At 36.9% G+C, this 21421-nt stretch overlaps 2 protein-coding genes across 11 annotated transcripts in view; one reads left to right on the plus strand and one right to left on the minus strand.

The window, feature by feature from the left end:
- Positions 1-759, minus strand: part of LOC144331172 (uncharacterized) — a 150487-nt gene extending 149728 nt beyond the window's left edge. For 3 of the 4 annotated variants that reach the window (XR_013398130.1, XR_013398129.1, XR_013398131.1), the window contains exon 1: positions 525-732. Coding sequence is in view for 1 of the 4 variants with exons in the window: in XM_077946762.1 (XP_077802888.1) it covers positions 525-744 (220 nt within the window). In the remaining 3 variants the exon portion in view is untranslated. Of the gene's footprint in view, positions 1-524 lie in introns of all 4 variants that reach the window. The other variant, XM_077946762.1, reaches the window with a different exon arrangement.
- Positions 1-21421, plus strand: part of HECTD2 (HECT domain E3 ubiquitin protein ligase 2) — a 95257-nt gene that overhangs the window by 1136 nt on the left and 72700 nt on the right. For 5 of the 7 annotated variants that reach the window (XM_077946750.1, XM_077946751.1, XM_001088322.5 and 2 more), the window contains exons 1-2: positions 13-228; positions 13888-14017. In XM_077946750.1, the coding sequence (XP_077802876.1) occupies positions 91-228; positions 13888-14017 (268 nt within the window). In that variant the 5' untranslated portion in view covers positions 13-90. Of the gene's footprint in view, positions 1-12; positions 229-13887; positions 14018-17160; positions 17212-21421 lie in introns of those variants that run through there. The other 2 variants (XM_015147678.3, XM_015147680.3) reach the window with 2 other exon arrangements.

The raw sequence follows: 21421 nt of genomic DNA on the forward strand, positions 1-21421 counted from the left end.
CCTCTCGCGGCCGCGGCGGCAGCAGCAGCGCCAGCCCCAGCAGCACTGAGGCTGCCGCCGCCGCCTGGCGCTCCCGCCGCCCGGCCCGACATGAGTGAGGCGGGTCGGGTACCCTCGCCCGCCACTCCGCTGGTGGTGGCGGCGGCCGCGCCTGAGGAGAGGAAAGGGAAGGAGCCGGAGCGCGAGAAGCTGCCGCCCATCGTATCGGCTGGCGCCGGCGCGACCGCGGTAGGTGGTGGGCCGGGGCCGCCTGGCGCCCCGACGGCGGGAGTCAGGAGGGACGGCGGACGGGCGAGGGCCGCCAGGAGGCCAGCGTCTCCCCTGGGCACCCCCTGGCACTCCAGGGAGAGGCACCCAGGCCGCCCTTCCTTGGGCAGAAATGAAAGAGTTGTGCCTCGTGGGCAGCCCAGAACACTTCGCGAGCTACATCTTCCACCCTCGGGAAATGTTGGGGGTGGTCGGTTCCGCTGGATGTTTGCGTTATTTTCTGGGGCTTGGGCCCCCACTTTATCTAAGAGAATTACCTGCATCTTGAGTCGGCATGATCTGTTGGATGAGCATAGGTGTCAGCAGGCGGGAGTGGGTTTTCCACGGAGGTGCCTGCCTGCCCTGGAGGCGCGCAGATTTTTGTCCTTTTCTTCGCGTTTCTTTCCCTTCCCCCTTCAGATTAAACAGGCTGTGCGGCGAGTTTCCACTTAATTGTGACCTTTCCGTTGCTGTCAGGGTAGTGGGAGGTAGATGCATCAGTAATGGTTTTATTTTTCATATGGTACAGACATGTGACTCAGGTGGGGGGAGGCTTTTTGAACCTTTTATTTAAACCCAAGTTATCTAAGCTTAACAGGGATGATTTCCCAGCTGTATCTTCGTAAGGGTTATTTGGAGAGCGCTCTCAGGCTTCAAACTACATATTGCCAGATGATGTCATGGGACAGCCCCCTCCCCCTCTTTCCCTATTTTTACTGGTGGTTGTGACTGGTTAATTCGAAGCACAATTAAAGAAAAAAAAAAACTCGGCTTTTGCAATTTTTTATTTTGACATAATATTTAAGTACTTTTTGAAAGTTTACTTTGATATATTTAAAGATCATGACTTGTCAAGCAGCTGTGTGTGACAAAATAGTAAAAGTTTAGTGAACATTATACATTTTATTTTTTCCTACTTGCAATTCATTTCTTAAAACCTCCCTCTTAAATGACTAAGAACTTACTAAAATAGCTCACTCTTCGTTAAGTACTGTATTGGTGTTAGGAATAATTTTTGGATTCGGTAGGTTTTTCAAAAATGTCTGAGGGCCCTGATAACTGGAAATTGTTAAAACAAGCTCTTTAAATCGATGCAGCAAATTGTGAACAGTAATGATACACATTTAAAAGCGTAGTTACAATTGATTGATAGATTGGAGCTGGGGTTAGGGATTACCCTGGGAAATGCTTTGAAGAAATTTGTCACCCAGCAGCTTGGAGATCTAGTTCCTGCTGCTGGTACCCTAGGTTTTCAGATTTTGTATAGGAAGTCCAACTCACAGAATTACAGCAGTTCCTTTATATGTTGGTTGTTTAAAACAGTAAATGTATGTACTTATAGAAACAGTTAAATGAGTGGGTTTAGGTCCTCAAGCAAACGCTCTCCCAAAAACCTATTTATCTCAGTGTAACTGAAAAATTGCCGTTTTGGAATAAAAATTTGCAAGTGTCGATACAAGTCTACAGTCTGCTTTGGGATTTCAAGTTTTTCAGATTTTAGAAAGGTAATTAGGTACATATATCATATATTATTTAATACCCACAGTAAGGTCCTAGCCAGTTCTCTCTAATCAAGCATATTAATAACTGCAGTGAAATGTATGTGTTCATGCTAAAGGGAAAAAAGTAGCGTCATGTCAGTTCAGATCAGGTGCATGTTTTTGGCACCAAATGAGTTGCAAAAACATTTCAGTTTCAAGAATTTATAGGACTTTGAAATTGTAAATAGAGGATTATGGACTTGTACTACTAGACAAAGAGAAGAATATATTCAAGAAAAAAAAATCTTGAATTAAACTTTGAAAAGATATAAGTTGGAATAGAAGAGGATAAGGATAAATATGAAAAAACTTGAGGGTTTTGTTTTGTTTTGTTTTGTTTTGTTTTGAGACGGAGTCTTGCTCTGTCGTCAGGCTGGAGTGCAGTGGCGCGATCTCGGCTCAGTGCAATCTCCGCCTCTCGTGTTCAAGCCATTCTCCTGCCTCAGCCTTGCTTGTGCCTTATAAAGTCTTTCAGAGTCAGTACCATTGATTTTTTATGACAGGTTTTTTTTAACAGAATTTATGACAGGATCTGTGGCAGAATGTGTGTGTGTGTTTGTCAAAGAGAGACTTCAAAGCTAGAATTCAGAGCTATAGCAGTGAAAAGCTTAAATGTAGAAAATCTATGCTTGGTCCTTAGTCCATCCAAAGGATAAGAAATCCAGGAGAACTGGGGTGGTGATTGACTTTCACAGCGGTTAGGAAGGCCGTGGTATGTGTGGGGAGGGGAAGGAGATCTTGGTGTGTGAGGTAGGTGGGCAGGGAAATACAGCTTATGGCCTCTTGAGTTGTTTTTCAACCTCCTGTAGATTAAACAGAGCTCCTAGAGGTTTGCTTATGAACCTAATTGTCATTAATAACTTTTTCTTTGAGACATTCCAGTTATTCTTCCTTTTTGCCCCAGCCTAATGGTTCTACCTGTCTAGTTTGTGTCTGTGACTCAATTTGTGATCCTACAATAGTGGCTTTTTCAGAAAACCATTGTGTCACATTTGTAAATGAATATATATGAATAAAATAATATAAATATTATAAATAAATAGAAGGTCAGTTTACAGTGACCCTAATTAAAGTTGAAGAGTTAGGCTGTATCGTGTATGTTTACAGACAGGTACGGGGTGGGAGAAAGAATGCTGGAAGGGACAGCCCTAAAGTGTTTTATCCTAAGACCATCTAAGCATGAAGGAAGTCCATTCCAGCTAGTGAGGAGGTGCCTAACACAGTGGTTTCAAGCCTGACTGACCGCAGAGTTACCTTGGTAGCATGTTAAAGTCCTCATTCCTACATCTCATCCTAGAGCACCGGTTTTCAACCTTAGATGCACAGTAGAATTAACTGAGGAACTTTTAACGCTATCATTATCCAGACCCAAATGCAGGCTTGTTAAATCAGAATTTCTGGTGATGTTGCTCAGGCATCTTTTTTTTAATTTAATTCCCCGGGTATACCAAGATTGAAACTTGACACTCTATATACCGAATTAAAAGCTCCATGGGCGAGGTGTAGGAATCTGTATTTTTAAATTACCATCTCCCAAATCTACTTAGTTTGTGGAGCAGCATTTGAAATGAACTTGTGACAGGTATGGATTAAGTGAACAAGAGACAGCAGAAATCAGGCATGGTGGGGAATTGAAAGAAATGGCAGTGAAAGTGGTTCCAGTTGGAGATGCACAAGAGGCTCAAGATAGAGCCCTCAGAGACTTTCAGTGTTTGGGTCTTGGCCTTGCTGCTGTGGAGAGGTGATGCAAGTCCATGGAGCCAAGCAAAATAAAGAATTTGAAGTAGTGTATGAATATGAAGGGCTGATAATATGAATATTAAATTTACTGAGGTTGATGGATTGGAGTGGAATATTATAAATTAGTTATTGATGTATTGCAGATGTTTAAAAAAGTGGTGAATGAGAAAGAAGAAAATGCTCAGAGGTGGGGCAGAAATAACGGTGTCAGTGAGGACAAATTTGACTTTTTACTTCTGTGCCTAATCAGGTGAACAGAAGAGAGAGGTTCTACATGGGGTAGAACCCTCTGGATAGGGTACCAGTACAGTGGGTTCAAGAAAGAGCTAGATTTGACTTAGGTCAGGGTGGTGAAGAGAAATGGGAGGATATTAGTTGAGAATTTTAAAGGGATGTTAGCCTGTAATAGAAGACAAGAGGAAGAGCTTGAGGGTGAGCATAATGTGTGTGGAGAGGATTTGATGGAGTTTAGTAACAAGAATGAGAAGTTTGCTTATCAGGTGTGTATAAATGGGGTTGATGGAGTCCCTGGGACAAAATGTAACTGCCAGTTATTGGACATCTTTTATGTTTAGTTTTGTACTAGGTGCTACAGAAAATGCAAAAAGACAAGGTTTTAAAAAGTGGTCTCTGCCTCGGGGTATGCAGGGTTAACACATGAAAAGCAAAGCAATATGTAAAAGCCACAATGAGCCATAGAAACAATTTGTACTATTGGAGATTAGAGAAAGGCGATCACTGTATGCAGAACTATGAAGAAAGGCCTTGAAGTAAAGGTAATTATTTAAGCTGGCTGGCCATTGAAAAATGATAGGATTTGGATAGGCAGAAGAAAGTGGGCAAAGTAATCCAGTGATGAAAACAACATGAGCAAGGCTTAAAAGGAAAAATTAGTGAGTAATAAAGTGAGCCCAGTGGAAGCATGCTGGGAACTTGTGGGAGGTAAGAAAGATTGCATGGGGGCTGGAGCCAGATCACTAGGCAGAGAAGCATAGACAGTTTTTTTTTTTTTTTTCCCTGTGGTTAGTGGGAAGCTATTGGAATTTCTGAAATAGAGGAACAACATAATGAAATCAGTGGTAGTGTATAGTTAAACTGGAGGAGGAAGAAAGTGAAGAAAAGAGCTTTGTAGCTCATGCCTGAAGCAATGAGTGCATCCACTAAGGTGGTGGCCACAGGACAGAGTGTAAGGGATGAGAGCATACACACCATGTGGAACCTAACTAGACAGCAGAAATGAAAGGGAAGAAGCATTAATAAAGGAAAAGGACTCTGAGATTTCCAGATGAGGTCAATAGCATTCCAAATTAGAGAGAGAAAGAGTGTGTGTGTGTGTGTGTGTGTGTGTGTGTGTGTGTGTGTGTACGCATGTGTACTTAACAATAATATACCCAGCTAGGTATTTGGAACAATCTTGTATGGAAAATGTTGTGCCCTTTGTTCATTATGCTCTAAACAAGAGTTGAGATGGGAAAGAATTAATGCTATGGTGATGATAAGTAATTGAAGAAACTACAGATATTACAAATATACAAAATAAGTGTGTATAACAATAATAGCTACTTATTGAGTGCCTACTCTGTGCGAAGCATTTGCTTTGTATTCTTTTATTTAGTTAAATAATGCAACCAAAAGCAATCACAACAACCCCGTGAGGAAGATATTTTCCCACTTTACAGAAAAGGAATCTGAGAGTCAGGTTATGTGTACCTTGCTGAGGAGTAAAATGGCTAGTCAGGGACAGTGGTTGCTTTGTAACGGAGATGTTTCTGATTCCTATTCTTTGCCCAATTCTGAACACTCTGTATCTGTGGTCATAGGTAATAGGGGCCATGTGGTACAAAGAAGCTGCACCTATGGCATTAATTCTAGTTTGAAAAAGAACTTGTCGCCCAGTAACAAATTTGTTCAAATTTTTGTTACTGGAGATAGAACAATCATGGAAAAGATATGTTCTAGGATATCTAATTGCTTGTTTATGGTATGAATAGATCATTAAATTATATGTAAAATCAATCTGATTGAAGCAAAATAGTCCAAGAGACTTAATACATAAAAAGGGAGGGCTATGACTGTATAAATACATACCCACCATGTCTTAAGTTTGAGTGGGTTGTAAAGTCTCTTTGTCAACTTTTTTTTTAACTACAAAATCATAATGTAGTGCTTGCTTATTTTCCCCTTCATGAATAACCCATTAGGACACAAATAATTTATAACTATATTTAACAATTGGAGAAAAGCGGTTATTATAAATTCTGAGCCAGAGAACCTCCAAAAAAGTCAAGTATGATTCTGCTTTGCTGTTTGTAACTCTCCATCTATAAAATGGGGAAAATAATAATTGAACCTACTTCATAAGGTAGAAATGAAGTCTAAATTAATACACATAAAACATTTAGAAAAACACCTTGTACAAAGTAAGCACTCAGTGTTAGATGAGATTATTAAAGTCATGTGTCATATAACAATGTCCCAGTCAATGACAGATCACATAATCTGAAGGTGGTCTAATGCCTTTTCTGTTTAAATATGTTTAGATGCATACTTAGTGTTACAGTTGTCTACAGTATTCAGCATGGTAACATGCTCTATAGGTGTTTGTATCCTATGAGCAATAGACTATATCATATAATCTAGGTGTGTAGTGAGCTGTACTATCTAGATTTGTATAAGTATACTCTGTGATGTTTGCACACCTACAAAGTTGCCTAATGAAGCATTTCTCAGGAAATACCCCCTTGTTAAGCAACACATGATTGTGTTTGCAAAGCAACATCTGTAGCTGAAAAGCTGTTTGTAAGCCAGCCAGCCCTTTCTACTCTACTCCTGTCCTGTGGATTTGGTACTTTCCTTCACAGCCTTCTATATCAAGTGTGAGGCCCTGTTTGATTTCCCTATTTTTTCTCCATTTTTTTTTTATAGTTTTATAGTTAACTCTGACTGAAGAATCCCTTCTTGAGTGGTAAAATGTTATACTGATGAGCTATATGAATAACTACTTGTTTTTAAGTTGATATCTGTAACTTGGAGGATATCTGTGTGACATTCTAGTGAGCCATCAGAAAACATTTTTTTGAAATGAATCATTAAATGAATGTGCCTTTTGAAAATAGAAGTTATTGAGATTTTACCAATTCAGCTGAATTGAAAAATCGGTCTGAAATTTGAGTCTGCTTAATATATTTCAAAGTAACTTGGTTTTGTTCTAGATGTTTTTGTTAAAAAAAAGAACCAGAGTCTTAATTGGTTGAGGAATTTTGACTGGATCAAAATGCGCATTTAAAAAGTAATATTTTACCGTTTAAGCATAATGTATTCATGTATTTTTAATATTTTCTTATATTATAAAATAAATGAATAAAATCTCTGATGCCACCTTGCCTTCCTAATGATAAATGAACTGAAATTTCTGAGCTTCAGGACTAACGTTTGTAGGGCTAATTTTCAGTCATCTATATGATTAATTGCGTTGATTTGTGTGTATGTGTGTGACAAAATTTTGTTTCAGAATCCACATCCTTATTTCCTAGTCTCCATTTAAAGATATGATTTATATCACTTAAACCAATTCCACTTGGGCTGGTGCTTTTTTGGTTGGTAGGGAACTTTCCACCTTGAAAGTAGCTGAGTTTTCATATCTTAGTAGAAGGATGGTAGAACAAAGTTAGCATTTCATGAGTTTATAACCTACCATCCTAATAGGGAACTGTGAAAAAGCATACAAAAAGAGAAACAAAATATCTTTACCCAGGATCAGGGCCTAAAATAGTCTCTTTGTAGACTCTAAATTATATCATTGGCTCCAGGATGGCTCTGATTGGTAGTTTAGTTCAGTTTATTAAAAATTGGTAAAACAGGGTATCTTAAATGTTTTCTATTTTAACTTGAAACCTATAAATATGCGTTTATCAGTTTTTTGGTCATCATAACCTTTGTTCAGTATCTCAGGAAGCTACTCATTCTTTTGAAAAAGTAGTTTTTATATGCATCACAGATTCCTGGACTCATTGAGACTAAAGGGTGAATTTTATAGACATAGACGTTCAATTTAAAATATTTTAATTCAGAAACTAAGATAGTGAGATATGGCTTTTAAAGCATTTCATGATGGAACAGCCAGCACTTACTCGTTTTTTCAAAGATTGGGTTAGAATGGGAAGAAAAATGTTGATCTTCTAAGGCAACTTTTGGAGTATAGAGGATGATCAAAGTAAATTTTACCAGAATTTTAAATATAGTAGCACTTGTTAGTCAATTCAGAAGTGATCATGGAAAACCATGGTTATTCTTACTAGCATTGGTAGAAAAATATGATGAAGAAATTGGAAATTTAAGATTCAGTCTCTTCCTCAGTAGAGGTTGAAAGTAGGAACTCATGTATTCAAATAAAATTTAAAATAAGGTTGAAAATATTTAACTATATGTTAATAGCAGAACAGGTACTCTTTAAGTATTTGTCCGTTTAAATATCTTGAGATTATTACATATAATCTATGTGATTATATCATCAAAAAGACCATTGAAGCCCACATTAGGTACTTGTGAAATAAGATTTTTGATTAGTTCTTGTAATTACTACATTTTTCTGCTGTTTGCAACGTTTACTGAATTCTAGTTTAATAAATGTATGGTCAGCCTCTGCCTAGAGAATCAGGTCTATTATTTATTATGCCAGGTTGAAATATTTTGAGTATTTTTTTCCCTCAAAGAATTCTTAGTGTCTTTCCCTGTGTTCTCTATTTGTACTTATCTTCAATCTGGAACAGCTGGTTGAGTATCCTGCTACTATCTATTCCTCAACACCCCCAGCCCACTGTAGGCTGGCCACATTCCAGGCCATCATCTTTAGTGTTCTTCTGTAGGACTCATAGATAACATTTACAAAACTCACGAAGCCACATGTAATAGCTGTGGTCCAAATTTCAGAAGGTTTGTAAAGTAATGTTCTTTAACATTTAATTTAGTCTGGAGTTTGATGTCATATTAATACCCAATAACTTCTTGATTTGATTCTCTAATATTAATTATTTTGCCATTGCACAAAATGATGCCCTTTTTTTTCTCATGGAAGTGTTAGGTTGTAAGATTTCTTTTGTATAAGCTGATGTGGGGCAACTGGTGTTTTGAGGATTTACTTTTATTATTCTATCAATGTGTGAAAGTATCTATGATTAATTTCATGTCATCTCAAGTATAACGTGTCAAGAGCACAATTATTTTACAAACAAGAGACTTATTAGACCAAGGAATTTTTATTATGTTGTTTAAGCTTTTATGATTACAAAAAAAAGAAAATCAGGCTGGGCTCAGTGGCTCACACTTGTAATCCCAGCACTTTGGGAGGCTGAGGCAGGCAGATCATGAGGTCAGGAGTTCAAGACCAGCCGGACCAACATGGTGAAACCCCATCTCTACTAAAAATACAAAAAAAAAAAAAAAAAAAAAAAAAAAAAAAAATTAGCCGGGCATGGTGGTGTGCGCCTATAATCCCGGCTGCTCAGGAGGCTGCGGCAGGAGAATCACTGGAACCTAGGAGGCGGAGGTTGCAGTGAGCCAAGATTGTGCCTCTGCACTCCAGACTGGGCGACAGAGTGAAACTACATCTCAAAAGGAAAGAAAGAAAGAAAGAGAGAGAGAGAGAGAGAGAGAGAGAGAGAGAGGGGAAGGGAGAGAGAGAGGAGAGAGAGAAAGAAAATCAGCCTCCTTTTGGCAAAAGAGAATTTATTGAAATGAGGCACATAGATTGGAAGCAGAAAACAAACAGGAACAGAGACTGGCTGTTTTTTGTGCCTCTGCTATTCTCTTTTAGCTGGTCAGTCTTTTCTATATTCCTCTGTCTAAAATCTCGAAAGACCTCTGGTTGACTTACTAGGAAGCATCAGTGTCCATCATGCCAAGCCAGCTAATACGTGGCTACCCTAATTGCAGATGGGCTACCTCTTAGTTGAGTGCCTACCTCTGCTCTAGTCCACAGCCATTCCTGCACAAAGAATAACAGCAATGCTATGGGGACCACGAGTGGGGCAATTTAAATAGAAGGGAACATTAGATGGCAACCGTGGTAATGCACATAGTAGATCTTCCCTCAACCTTTGCATTCTAACCCCCTCAGGCTTTTTTCCCCTTCAGTAAAGCTTCTGAGTCATCCTTGCTCATTGCTTTCATTTTCTAACTTCCCATTCATTTGTCAGTTTATTTGGTATAGTCCCTGCCACCACTATTACCCTAAATCTGTTGTCTCAGCTGTCCTCAAGATTTCATAGTTGCCCCATTTCAGTTAGGCACATTTTAGACCTAACCACTCTTCATTATTTAAGATTATTGACCTTTTTTTTTCTTTTCTTGAAACTTTATCCTCCCTTATTTTTAACACATCACTTTCTTCTCGATTTCTTATCTCTTTGGTCATTCATTCTTAATCTCCTTTTCCAGCTCATAACATACATCCCAATATTTCCCACAGTTCTGTCCTTATATTGTCAGGTGTGTCCAATCTTTTGGCTTCCCTGGGTCACATTGGAAGAATTGTCTTGTGTCACACATAAAATACACTAACACAAACAATGGCTGATGAGCTAAAAAAAAAAAAATCACACACAAAAATTTATAATGTTTTAAGAAAGTTTACGAATTTGTGTTGGGCTGCATTCAAAGCCATCCTGGGCTGCATGCACCCTGGGGGCTGTGGGTTGGACAAACTTGTTACAGGTTTTCTGTTGCTATATTACAATAACCCTGTTATAAAAATTCATTATTTTGTCATGCAAAGCATACTTTTGCCTAGTGAGCATTGGTTCCTTTTGCAGTTACTCACAAATCATGTTGATATAACCCTGTCTAGAATTTTCTTCAAAGATGCTTTCTTCTATACAGTGAGGTGTCAAAATATGCCTATTCTTCTGAAATTTGAAGAAACCTTTTTACAATGTTTATTTCATTTACTTTATAATTTATGGTAGGGTTTGTTCATTCTCATTATGCTTCAGACTTACACTTGAAATAGCTGTTAACAATTTGGTCATTTCTGGCCCAGGCTGTCATTCCTCTTCATTCCCTATTATTACTATCTCCATTCAAATTTCATTTCTTCCAGTAGGCCTGGTTTAGCTTCCAGTATTTCTACCCTTTATTCTATTCCCTAGACTGCTACCATAGTGATTTTTTTCTAAAATACAGATATGATCTTGTCATTTCTTGCTTAGAAGTGCTCAATGATTTTTCTCTATCTCTGTGCAGGATAGAATCTATACTCTGTAGCCTGAAGGCCTCATAACATGGCCACTACCTACCTTCCCAGTCATATCTTGCTGGACCTTTCTCCCTTTCTGATTCTATATTCCAACTACACTGCTCCCTAAATCCTACTGTTGCTTAGTCTTAGATAACATTCATGACAGTTGTCAGTGAAAAAATGCCCTCTATATGTTAAATTATTGTAGATATTTACAGCAAAGTTAACAAAGGAGGGACCATTTATTATACAAGCATGACTAACCTTCTTTTACAAATTGGTTACTTTCTTATAACTGTCAAATTCGTGTGTCCAATTTGGCATTTGTTCCCCCTATTATTAAGATTTTCTGAGAGAACAAAATATACAAATAAGCAAACTTAGCCCCAGTTGTTAATAAAATTCTTATTTAAGCATCCTAATATATATAATAAGGAATGATTTACTTTTTCAAATATGTAACCTGTTTAGATTTCATTTTCCTAATCAACACACTGGTTTTGTGTACTTGAACAAATTGCTTTAATTTACCAATATTATGCAAATTACATAATTTACTGACTATTTTATAGAAAGATACTGTGTATCACTGTCTTACCTCTCTTTTCAATTTTTTCTCTTATCTTTGAGACTCTATAAATCCACTAGACATTAGAACTGATAGTTGTTGAATAACTGTTAATTGAATTCTTAGTTTTTATTATTTGGAGATCCCACAAGTGAACTAAGCAATATTCTTTGAGACCTCTTTTATTAAGAAGAGGTGAAGGAAGGGGGAAGAAAAGAAAAGAAAATGTTAAAGTCTTTCCCAGATGGCTTAGGACATCAGAAGTTTCCCTAAAGTACACTTAGTTGTTCTGCTTATGTAATATTCTCTGGTTACGTGAATTGCTCCTAAAGAGATTAAATTTAACTCAACATACATCTATAAAAGTAGAGATTACATCAACCACGAAGGGTTGTTGTGAAAATAGGCTGATGTGTTCAACACACCTACTGTCACATGCTAAGCCCTTAATTAGTGACAGCTGCTATAGTGAGAGACTGTAATGTAAGTGTTAAGAATACAGATTTCATGGTCATTCAAACTGGAATTTGAATCCTGGCTTCCCATTTATCAGCTCTGTGAACATGGGCATGGAAATTCAATTTCCCCATCTATAAAATGGGGTGTAAATACATATAGGAATGTTATAATGTATTAAAGTGGCTACTATAGTAGTAGGTATATAACAAGTACTCAACAAATGACTTGTTTCCTAACACAGAAATACTAACCCAGACATTACTGAGCTGAAATCTAGCCAAGAATCACGGACCAAGCAAAACAAATTACAATAAAATCTATGAACAGCCAAAAATGTCACACCAAAAAAATGCATATGTGTTTTTCCTTTACTCATGAAAGTGTCCCTCAGGTTCCCATTTAGTGTCCATTACATCACTGTTGCTTGTTAGGTCACTTTAGGTGAGTCTCAGACAGTTCCACTTTCCTTTTCTGTGAAATAAAGGAGTTAGCTAATTTCTAAAAGTCTCTTAATTCCAGAGACTTTTTAATTCTATGTGTATAGTATCTGAAATTTATTCTCTTTGGGCTCTTTTATATTTTCTTTAAAAAGTAAATTTAAAGTATAGCACCTATGCACAAGACTCACTGTATGACAAGCTCTGTGTTGAACTTCTAGTCCAGTGTGAAGGGCCAATATTAGAATGATTATAATTTTAGTGGAACAATGTAAATAAATTACAAGAACAAATAAGAATGATTGGTTTTATAGAAATGGTGAACACTGGAAAAAGCTTCAGAAACAAGTTGTGATAGGCTATTCTGCAGTTACAAATTAGCCCCAAGTTTCAGTGTTTGAAAACTGTTAAGGTTTATTATTGCTAATGGTATAGTCTAACATTGGTCAGGATTGGCTGTTTCACATAGTCACTCAAGAACCCAAGCTAACAGATGCTCTAGCATCTCAACTCAGCCTGGATGGTTGCCAGTTGAGGAAAATAGAGAAAAGCTAGAGTTTTTCCCCAGTCTTAAATGCATTGGTACTTTCGGACTCAGAAATGACAGGTGTCATTTCCACTTGTGGCCTATTAGAATAAATCAGATGGCTCTACCTAACTGTAAGATAATGGGGAATTTAGTGAGCATAAATGCTTCTGCTATATTATATGAGTGAATTCTGAAAAGGTAAATGGCAATCAGTCTGGTAAATTAAGAAGGAGGAGATGAAAAAGAAACTCTTCCTCTACTGTGAAAGTGAAGACGTTACCTTCGGAATTAAAAAGTGGATGTTAAAGAAGTTAGCTACTGTATTCTCTTAAGCATCTGGAAATTGGAACATAGCATAAAAACATCTCAGAGAGCTGAGAATAAGCCCTGAGGCAGCTCTATAGCTTAATCTTGCGCTTCAAAGTATGTGTAAAGATTTTTTATATAATTACAAAGTACTGATTAATTAAATATGTACTATGAATTTTATAGGGTTGTTATTTTGTGAAAGATGTGTTAATGAATAGATTCCATGTTTTAGAAGATTGCTGTTACCTGTGCCTAAGGATCCCAAAGTGCTTAGCACTACTTCTAAAAAAAAAATCCTGGTATACCCAATCACAGTGCTTAGAAAAAAATTAATTCTAAAGGGTTATCTTTTTACCTGAACTTATAAAGTTACATCAAATGAGAGGATAGCCTTCAGTGAATCAGCCTGTAAGGTATTACATGCATGCTATTTATTAAAAATAATATTTATAGAGATCACAAAATTAGTATTCTTTAAATGCATACTTAAAATAGTAGTTAACATTAATGGAGGGTGTGCAATGTGCAAGAACCAATGCTAATTATATGCATTATCTCTGTTAAATCTTACAATAACTCTATAAGATAGGTACCGTTGTTATTCCCATTTCCAAACTTCTCAGTTTGTAAGTGGATAGATAATAAGGCTGTTTTATATATGAGACAGTTAAGTCCTAGAAAAGGTAAGTCAAATTCATATACGTTTTTATCTATTGACTACTCGTCATCAAATTAAAATCTCTTATAAATGTTTGTGATTTTTGCAATAAAATAATTTATAGGTAGTAGGAAGTATACTGCAATGTTAACTTTTCTGTTTTTAGGGTTTGGACAGAGGAGCCAAAGGCCAAATTTCCACTTTCAGCAGTTTTATTTCAGCTATTAGCCCGAAGAAAGAAGCCGCTGAAAACAGAAGTTCACCTGCACATCTTGTTTTCCCTAACATCAAGAATGGTAAATAATTTTTAAATATATTTTGGCTAAACATATATCATTAAATTATTTAAAAAGTAGATGTTAATTATTCAGCATTGTTCTGATAGGTCTAGTTAATACAACAAAAAGAAGCTGTATATGTATTTACCAGAAGCAGCAAAATCTTTATTTTTAGGTGAATGTTACCTAGAGTAAGAGAATGAAATACAAAACTCATGAATAATAAGCAACTTTGATTGGAGAGGTGGCTACATTATAAATAAAATAATGTACATATATATTTTCTATATTATATAAATGTATATATTCAAATATTTAATGGATATCCCATATTTGAGCAGTAATCAATAAGAAGACTTTATGGAAAATATATGAAATACTTAGAAATAAACCTAAAAGGAAATGTGTAAATCTATTTGGAGAAAGCTATAAAACTGTTATCTAAAGACTAAAAGGTAGTTTGAATGGAAAAGCTTATAGATATTATAAAGATGTAACATAGGTAAAAAGATAAATGGAAAAAATGTACATTATTTATAGTAGTGATATTTGAAGCAATCTGTATTAGTTAGCTAAATTATGTTAATCTGTACTGCAAATATTATGCTTCTATTAAGAAAAATATGATATGTATGTAAAGTGACTAGGAGAAATGCCCATAATACATTGTAAAATGAAAAAAGTAAGTTACATCATTATAGGTAGAATATGAATCCAACGTTTTCAAGTGCAGGGAAACCTTTTGTACTTTGAGCGTAGAAGGGTGCTCACCAATCTGTTAATGGGTTCCTCAGGGAGGTAGAATTGTGTGTATATTATTAATGTTTCTTATGTAACTCTATATTGTTTTATCACAGGAAATGTACATTACTTAAATACTTCTAAGTTCCCCTCACCTTGTAACAAGACAAAACAAACCTTCAAAGGCTTAAATGCCCCTCACACCCTAACCAAGCAAAACAAACCTAGAAATATTTAAAGACATATTTTCTGGTAAATTACCCGTGTCCATAAGCTGCATGTGGTATAAATTATTCTTGCACAGAGATTTTCTGTTTGACATTCTAAGCCAGTGCTAGACCTGTTCTACATTCTTATAGGTTAGTATTTATATTGCCTCATTTTTGAACATTTGCTTTTAATAACTTCTTTCTTTTATTTATTTGCATACACACACACACACACACACACACACACACACACACACCCCTCCATCACGCCAATATTGCCCTAAGGAGGCACCTTTGAGTTCACACTCTGATTTCCATCTACTCCATTCCTTCTATACTAATGTCTTGATCTCTGAAGTCAGTTTGCCAACTCATATGCCTACAAGTTTTTGAGTGGCCATATTGACTCTTAATATGGTCCACTTATTTGAGCTTCCATCAATGTCTGCTTCCCTCTCATCTGCGCCTGTCTTGTGGAATCTGGACTTACCCCCAACTTGAACTTGGGGTATCTGCATAAATGACTCTGACTCTAGATGAGCAGATCTTTTAGCAGACTTCCTCTATCTTATTAGAACTCCTGGTACTGAATTTTCCTAGCTGTTCTATCTGGATGCCACCTGAATTCAGTTGTTACATGGAGTTTATCTGTTAGGGGCACTGCAGAAGTAATTCTTTCAGTGAATAGAAAGTTAGACTACATCTTCCAAATGTAAGCATGTTTATAGTTCCTTGATGTTTTGGGAAGCTTCTCTTACTTTCCAATAAGATTGTTTTCTCAAAGATGCCTCATTTTTTGGCAGTTATTATAATTTTCCTCCCTCTTCTCTGGTAGCAGGACCTATGCTGGGTTTCTCTAACAGCTTGTTTCCCTGTCTGATCAACTGGTATTAGGGAAACTGCAAAAACCCAGCGTGGGTTCACCTAACAGCTGAGGAATGCCTTTCCTCCCTGTGGATCACATGACTAGGTATGCCTGTCAAATTGGCTGTCCTTTTAGAAATACGTGAGAAGTGTAGGAGTTTTACCTACTGTAACAGCTGCTAGTGATGATATCTCTTCAGAGAAACAACCTGGATGATAAGTGATAGAGGAGAGAAAGTTAGCACTACATCGTCCCTTACTCTCTTGTGTCTTCCTTTCTAAAGTTATGATGCCCCTTTCACACTTAATTGAAACATTTTTAAGTAGCACAGAATATCTTTAAAAGAAATGAAGCAATTCTTCCCCAAACTTTCAAAAATGTCTTTCCAGTCTAGGTAGTTCAGAAAAGAGTAGCTGTGAACTCTGACATTTACCTTGAGAGCAAGCTCATAGCCAGCTCAGCCCATTTCATGAGTTTAGTAGAACCTTGATATGACCTAATGAATTCTGTAGTTTTTACACACCCTGGAGAAAAGCATACTATGATCTTTGTCACTCTGAAGTAGCCAGGGAAGAACAAGTGGTCTGCAGCTGAAATTGCAATTGGATCTGTGTTTGAGTCCTGTGATCTTCACAGGTCAAGTACCCCAGAGTTTCACATTTTCTCTAAGAGCAACTTGAAGGGCAAGTGTTAGAAGAAACCTAGCACAGGGCTTGTTATTTGCGGAAAGCAAAGGACTTGCCACATAAGGATTCCTACCTTAGAAGAGGTATTTTCAAGTCCCAAATAACTCCATCTACAGGTTTCCTTAAAGAATGAACTGGTTTTAGACTAAATCTCTAAGATCTTTCGCTAGGTCAGAGTGGGTAACTTGGATTTGACTTTTCTTAACTCTTCCTATGGGAAGAGTAATTTTTTCTTTTTTATATTAAAGATAACTTTTTATTGACTAGGTAACACATCTATGTGTTTCAAAAATCAAAACTATAAAAATAAATATGTTTCAGACATCTCACTTTCACTCTCTTTTCTGTTGTCTCTTGTATTCTTTCCTGTGGTTTTTCAGGCAAATGCAAACAAATATAAATAAATATTTATATTTATTTATATATCATTTTCCACCTTTGGTGGGTAACTATGTATGCATTGTCCAGAACCTTGCTTTTTGTCCAGTTCATGTATTCTAGATATCTTTCTGTATCAGTACATAGAAAATTTCTTTATTATTTTTTACAAATATATTCCATTGTATTGGATGTACATTGTATTAGAGTAAGTAAACTGGAATTAGTTACTCAGATCCCTATTAAAATAAGTGATTTGTGTCCATTATTTTGTTATTGCAGATAATACCATAATGAATGATTCTGTACCTACGTTGCTTTGTTCATCTGCAGGTATATCTATAGGATATTTCTAGAAGTGGGGTTGTTGGGTCCAGGAGTAAATGCATGTACAGTCTCCTTGAGTTTGAATCCATCTGTTTGTTTCCAGGACCTAGCATTCATGGTACATGTAGTCTATACTTAGTTAATAATTTACTGAATGAGGTAATGAATGGGAGGCACTTTTTCTGGGTTTCTGGCATGTTTACCCTGTTGGAATGTTAAACCGATCTCAAGGCTGTAATAAATTGTGTAATTTATGTCCAAATTAAGACATCTATTTCACTAAAGATAACTTTATAGAGAGGGGACTTTCGAATATTTTTATAACTAGGCTCATAAAAGAACATTTCACCCCTGCTTTTATCACAGTTTGACAAACACACATCATTGAACTTAGTAAAAAGCACATCTCTAAAATCTAATGAATGTATTTGCCTTATTTGGCTCTGATGGCTAAAGTCCTGTGAGTCAGACTTTTTTTTCCTGTCTTTTTTCCTTTCTCTCTCCCACCTTCAATTTTATTTTTTGCCAAATGTTCAGAAAGTCATCCTATAGACAATAGTGTAAAAACCACTTGTTATGACTAATCCATTCTGGTCTTTCCTTGTTTCAGCTGCCTGCCACTACGAAGTAGTCATAAGCAGCACCAAAGTACTAAACTAATACAGGGATCCTTCAACTTGTATCTCATTTATTATTACCTGGCTGGTACTCACACATTGTCAGTTAAGAACCGAGTCTTTGGCTCAACTACTACCTATAACTGCCAATGTGATCTTAAACAGATAACTTCGCCCTCTTGTTTTTTATTGTGTCAAAACATTTATAGAATGAGGAAATTGGGCATGGTGAGTCATAAAGTGTCATTTTACACCTAAGTTTTATTATTTAAATGGTTAATTTTCCACTATATTGATTTTGCTTGATGCTTGCTGAATTTTTGTTGTTGTTCTTCTTCTTCTTTTTTTTTTTTTTTTTTTTTTTGGACATCTTATAGTTTAATGGCTCCTACACCCATGTTAATTTAGTTTTCCATTTTATTATTTGTTTTTATACATAGTATAAGGTTTGGCATCATTCAATAGTGGGAATAACATGAGTTTTGTAGCTTCTCAGGCTGGGTTTGAATTCTGGCTCTGTAACATACAAACTGTACAATCCTAGAAAATTTATTTAACCTCTCTGTGCTTATTTTCTCATCTGTAAAACTGGATAATAAAGAAGCTACCTGAGGAAGTTGTAAAGATATGGATGAAAGCATTTAAAAAGTATTTAATTCTGTATCTTAGGAAGTTCAGTACATGTTATGACAATGTATATAGATGAGCAGTTTAGTTGTGGAGGAAGATATTATCATGGGGCAGGAACATTACTCTTAGCAACTGATGGCACACATTTTAAAAATCCAAAATGTGTTATACATGCAGAAGACTATAATCAACATTTAATAATAAAATTAAAACCCAAGAACTCAGCACTCAAGAGCAGTACTGGCACTATAAAAGCCCCAGGGAGCCCAACCCAATCACATTGCCCCACCCTTCTGTCCAGAGGTTGACTATTGTTCCCTTTTTTATAGTTCCCTCTGTATGAATGAGTCCTCAGGAACAAAGGACACCTCTTGGGATGTGTGGCAGAGCTGCAGTTGAGACTATTAGATGTCTGTCAGAAAGACTCCTCCAACTGTCAAAAGCACTGTAGCTTCAATCTGTGAGGTAACCTGAGTGTCATTAGCTGAGTCAGCAGAGAAAGAAGAGGAGAACAGGGACTTCTTGACCCACCCCCCAACCCTGGCAAGCCAGGAATAAGAAGTAGGCTCACCTGTACATTCTGTCTTCCGTTTAAAAAGAGTACAAAGGCAGTCAGGGTCTTGGTGATGACAAGTATCAACATTGTTAAATTTCAGGCCACTCAGTTTCAGTCTGTATGGAGTGTAGCTCCCACCTCAGACCACCGTGATTCCTGTTCCTTTGAATTAGAGGTCTGTCTACCTCTGTCTCTGTCTCTCTGGAAGCTTGTCGAGCCATCTCTTGTCTTGGAAGTTTTGAAATTGCACAGCGTTGTGCCTTGGTGTGGGTTTGTATTCATCCCTTGTGCTGTATACTCGGTCTAGCAGCTTCATGTCCTTAAATCCCAGAAAAGTTTCTTGAATTATTTTGTTGATGATGATCCTCTGTTTTTTCTATCCTTTCTTTCTGAATCTCCTCTTATTCAAAAGCCAGACTTTCTGGACTCTTAATTTTCTTTTTTACTTGTATTTCTCTTCTCTTTTGCTTTATGATTTAGGAAATTTTCTCAAAACTCTTCTACTGAGTATCTTACTTCTATTATGCCTTTAATTGTGAAGAATTTTTCCCCACTGAATCTTTCTTTTTTATAGTACCCTTTTATTTCATGGTTGTACTCTCTTTTATTCCTCTGAGAAAGCTAGTAATAGGTTTAAAATTCTTTTTTCTTCTCCCTGCATGGTTTCTGATTCCTCCATGTTGCTTTTGTCTCTTTGTTTTGGTCTCTGTCCTCCATATTGGAGGCTGTCATTAGAAGTTTGGTAGTCTTTGATTTTCTGCTCATGGTTAATGAGGGAACCAAGATGGATGATTGGAAGGTGAGGCATAAATAAGATTTGTTGACCATAAGCTTTATTATGAGGCTATTTGGGTGGCCTGTTGATTGAGGAACCCTGATGTCCGTATCTTTAGTTATTTCTTCTTAGCCTAATCAGATTCCCCATGAATGTGTCTTCTGTCTGAGGGAAGGGCAGGGTAAGTATTCCGTTTGCGGGGAGAAGGAGATTGGGAGTCTCTTTTGACTGGTCAGTCACTTAGTATTAAGCAATTAGTTGTTTACTGCTACTGTGTCTTGGTATAGTTTTTATAACCTCATCTGTGTCTGGCATTCCCTAGTCCAAAGCACGTCTGTTTTACTCTCTCCAAATAATAGGAATTTCCAGACTTCTGCGTGAGTAGGGATGGAGGAGGGATAGTCATGTAGTGGCAAGGAAGAGATCTAGGGAGCTAACTTTTTATTCAGTTTTTACCATAGTTCTTATTTTTGCCTTCCCCCTTATATTCCCAGTTCCTGATTCTGTGCCCTTTAAGAATTCTGCAGTGTAAATCGTTACTTTGTGATTTCCTTATTGGGGCTTGTATTTAGCTGTCTCAGGGATACTAAACCAATTTTCACTGACATCTCTGCTTCCTAGTTTTTTACCTTTGAGGCTACGGCTATTTCACCTGTTCTGTTTGTCCTTATAGATTTATATCTTTAAAACAACAACAGAACCTTTTACTGTAGTTAAATGGAATTTTGGGAGGAATTAAAATGTGCTCAGTCTGCCATCTTAACCCAAAAAACCTCCATTTGTTTCTTTAACAGATAAGGAGTATGAGATTCTGAGAGATTACATGATTTCTGTTTATACATGTTCCAGTATCTATTGCGTATATAATAATAAACCTCCCTAAAATTTAGTGGCTTAAAATACCAGCAATGTTTATTTTATTTACAAATACGTAATTTGCATGGGGATCAGAGGGGACAGCTCATCTTGGTTCTCCTGAGCATTAGTTGAGGCGCCTTGAATACTGAGAGCTGGAATCACCTGAAGGCTTGGTCACTTCCATGCCTGATGATTGATGCTGGTTGTAGGCTTGGACCTTAGATGAAACACCTACATATGGCCTTTTCAGGTGACTCTTGGCATCCTCACAGCATGGTGACGGATTCCAAGGACAAACATCTCAAAAGAGAGAGCCAAGCACAAATGTTATTGCCTTTCAATAACCTACTCATGCAGCTCCACTTCTGCCACTTTTGTTGATTAGCAAGGAGTCATTAAGGCTGGCTCATATTCAAAGGGGGGAGAATTAGACTCCATCTTTTGTTGGGGGCAGTATAAAATAATTTATAGACATAATGTAGATCCAGAAAAAGAAGACAAGTTTGGTTGGATGGTTGTTCTTTTTCTTTGGTTGTTTTGTTTTTTGTTGTTGTTTTTTTCAGATATTTTCTTATACCATGTTATAAGGCAGAAATTCATAATTAAAAATCAGTTTTTTATAATACATGACATATACATTGTAAGTTTCCATACTTCCTGAATTTCTCTGTTACAGGCCGTTATCTAGGTCACACTGTTAGAGAATTTTGAAACTTTTTGGTAGGTTTATGAGTCTTTTTCATTTTGTTCTTGAATAGTTGTAGAGGTGAAAGTGATCTA

Source organism: Macaca mulatta, chromosome 9 (genome assembly GCF_049350105.2).
Source record: "Macaca mulatta isolate MMU2019108-1 chromosome 9, T2T-MMU8v2.0, whole genome shotgun sequence".
Classification (NCBI taxonomy): domain Eukaryota; kingdom Metazoa; phylum Chordata; class Mammalia; order Primates; family Cercopithecidae; genus Macaca; species Macaca mulatta.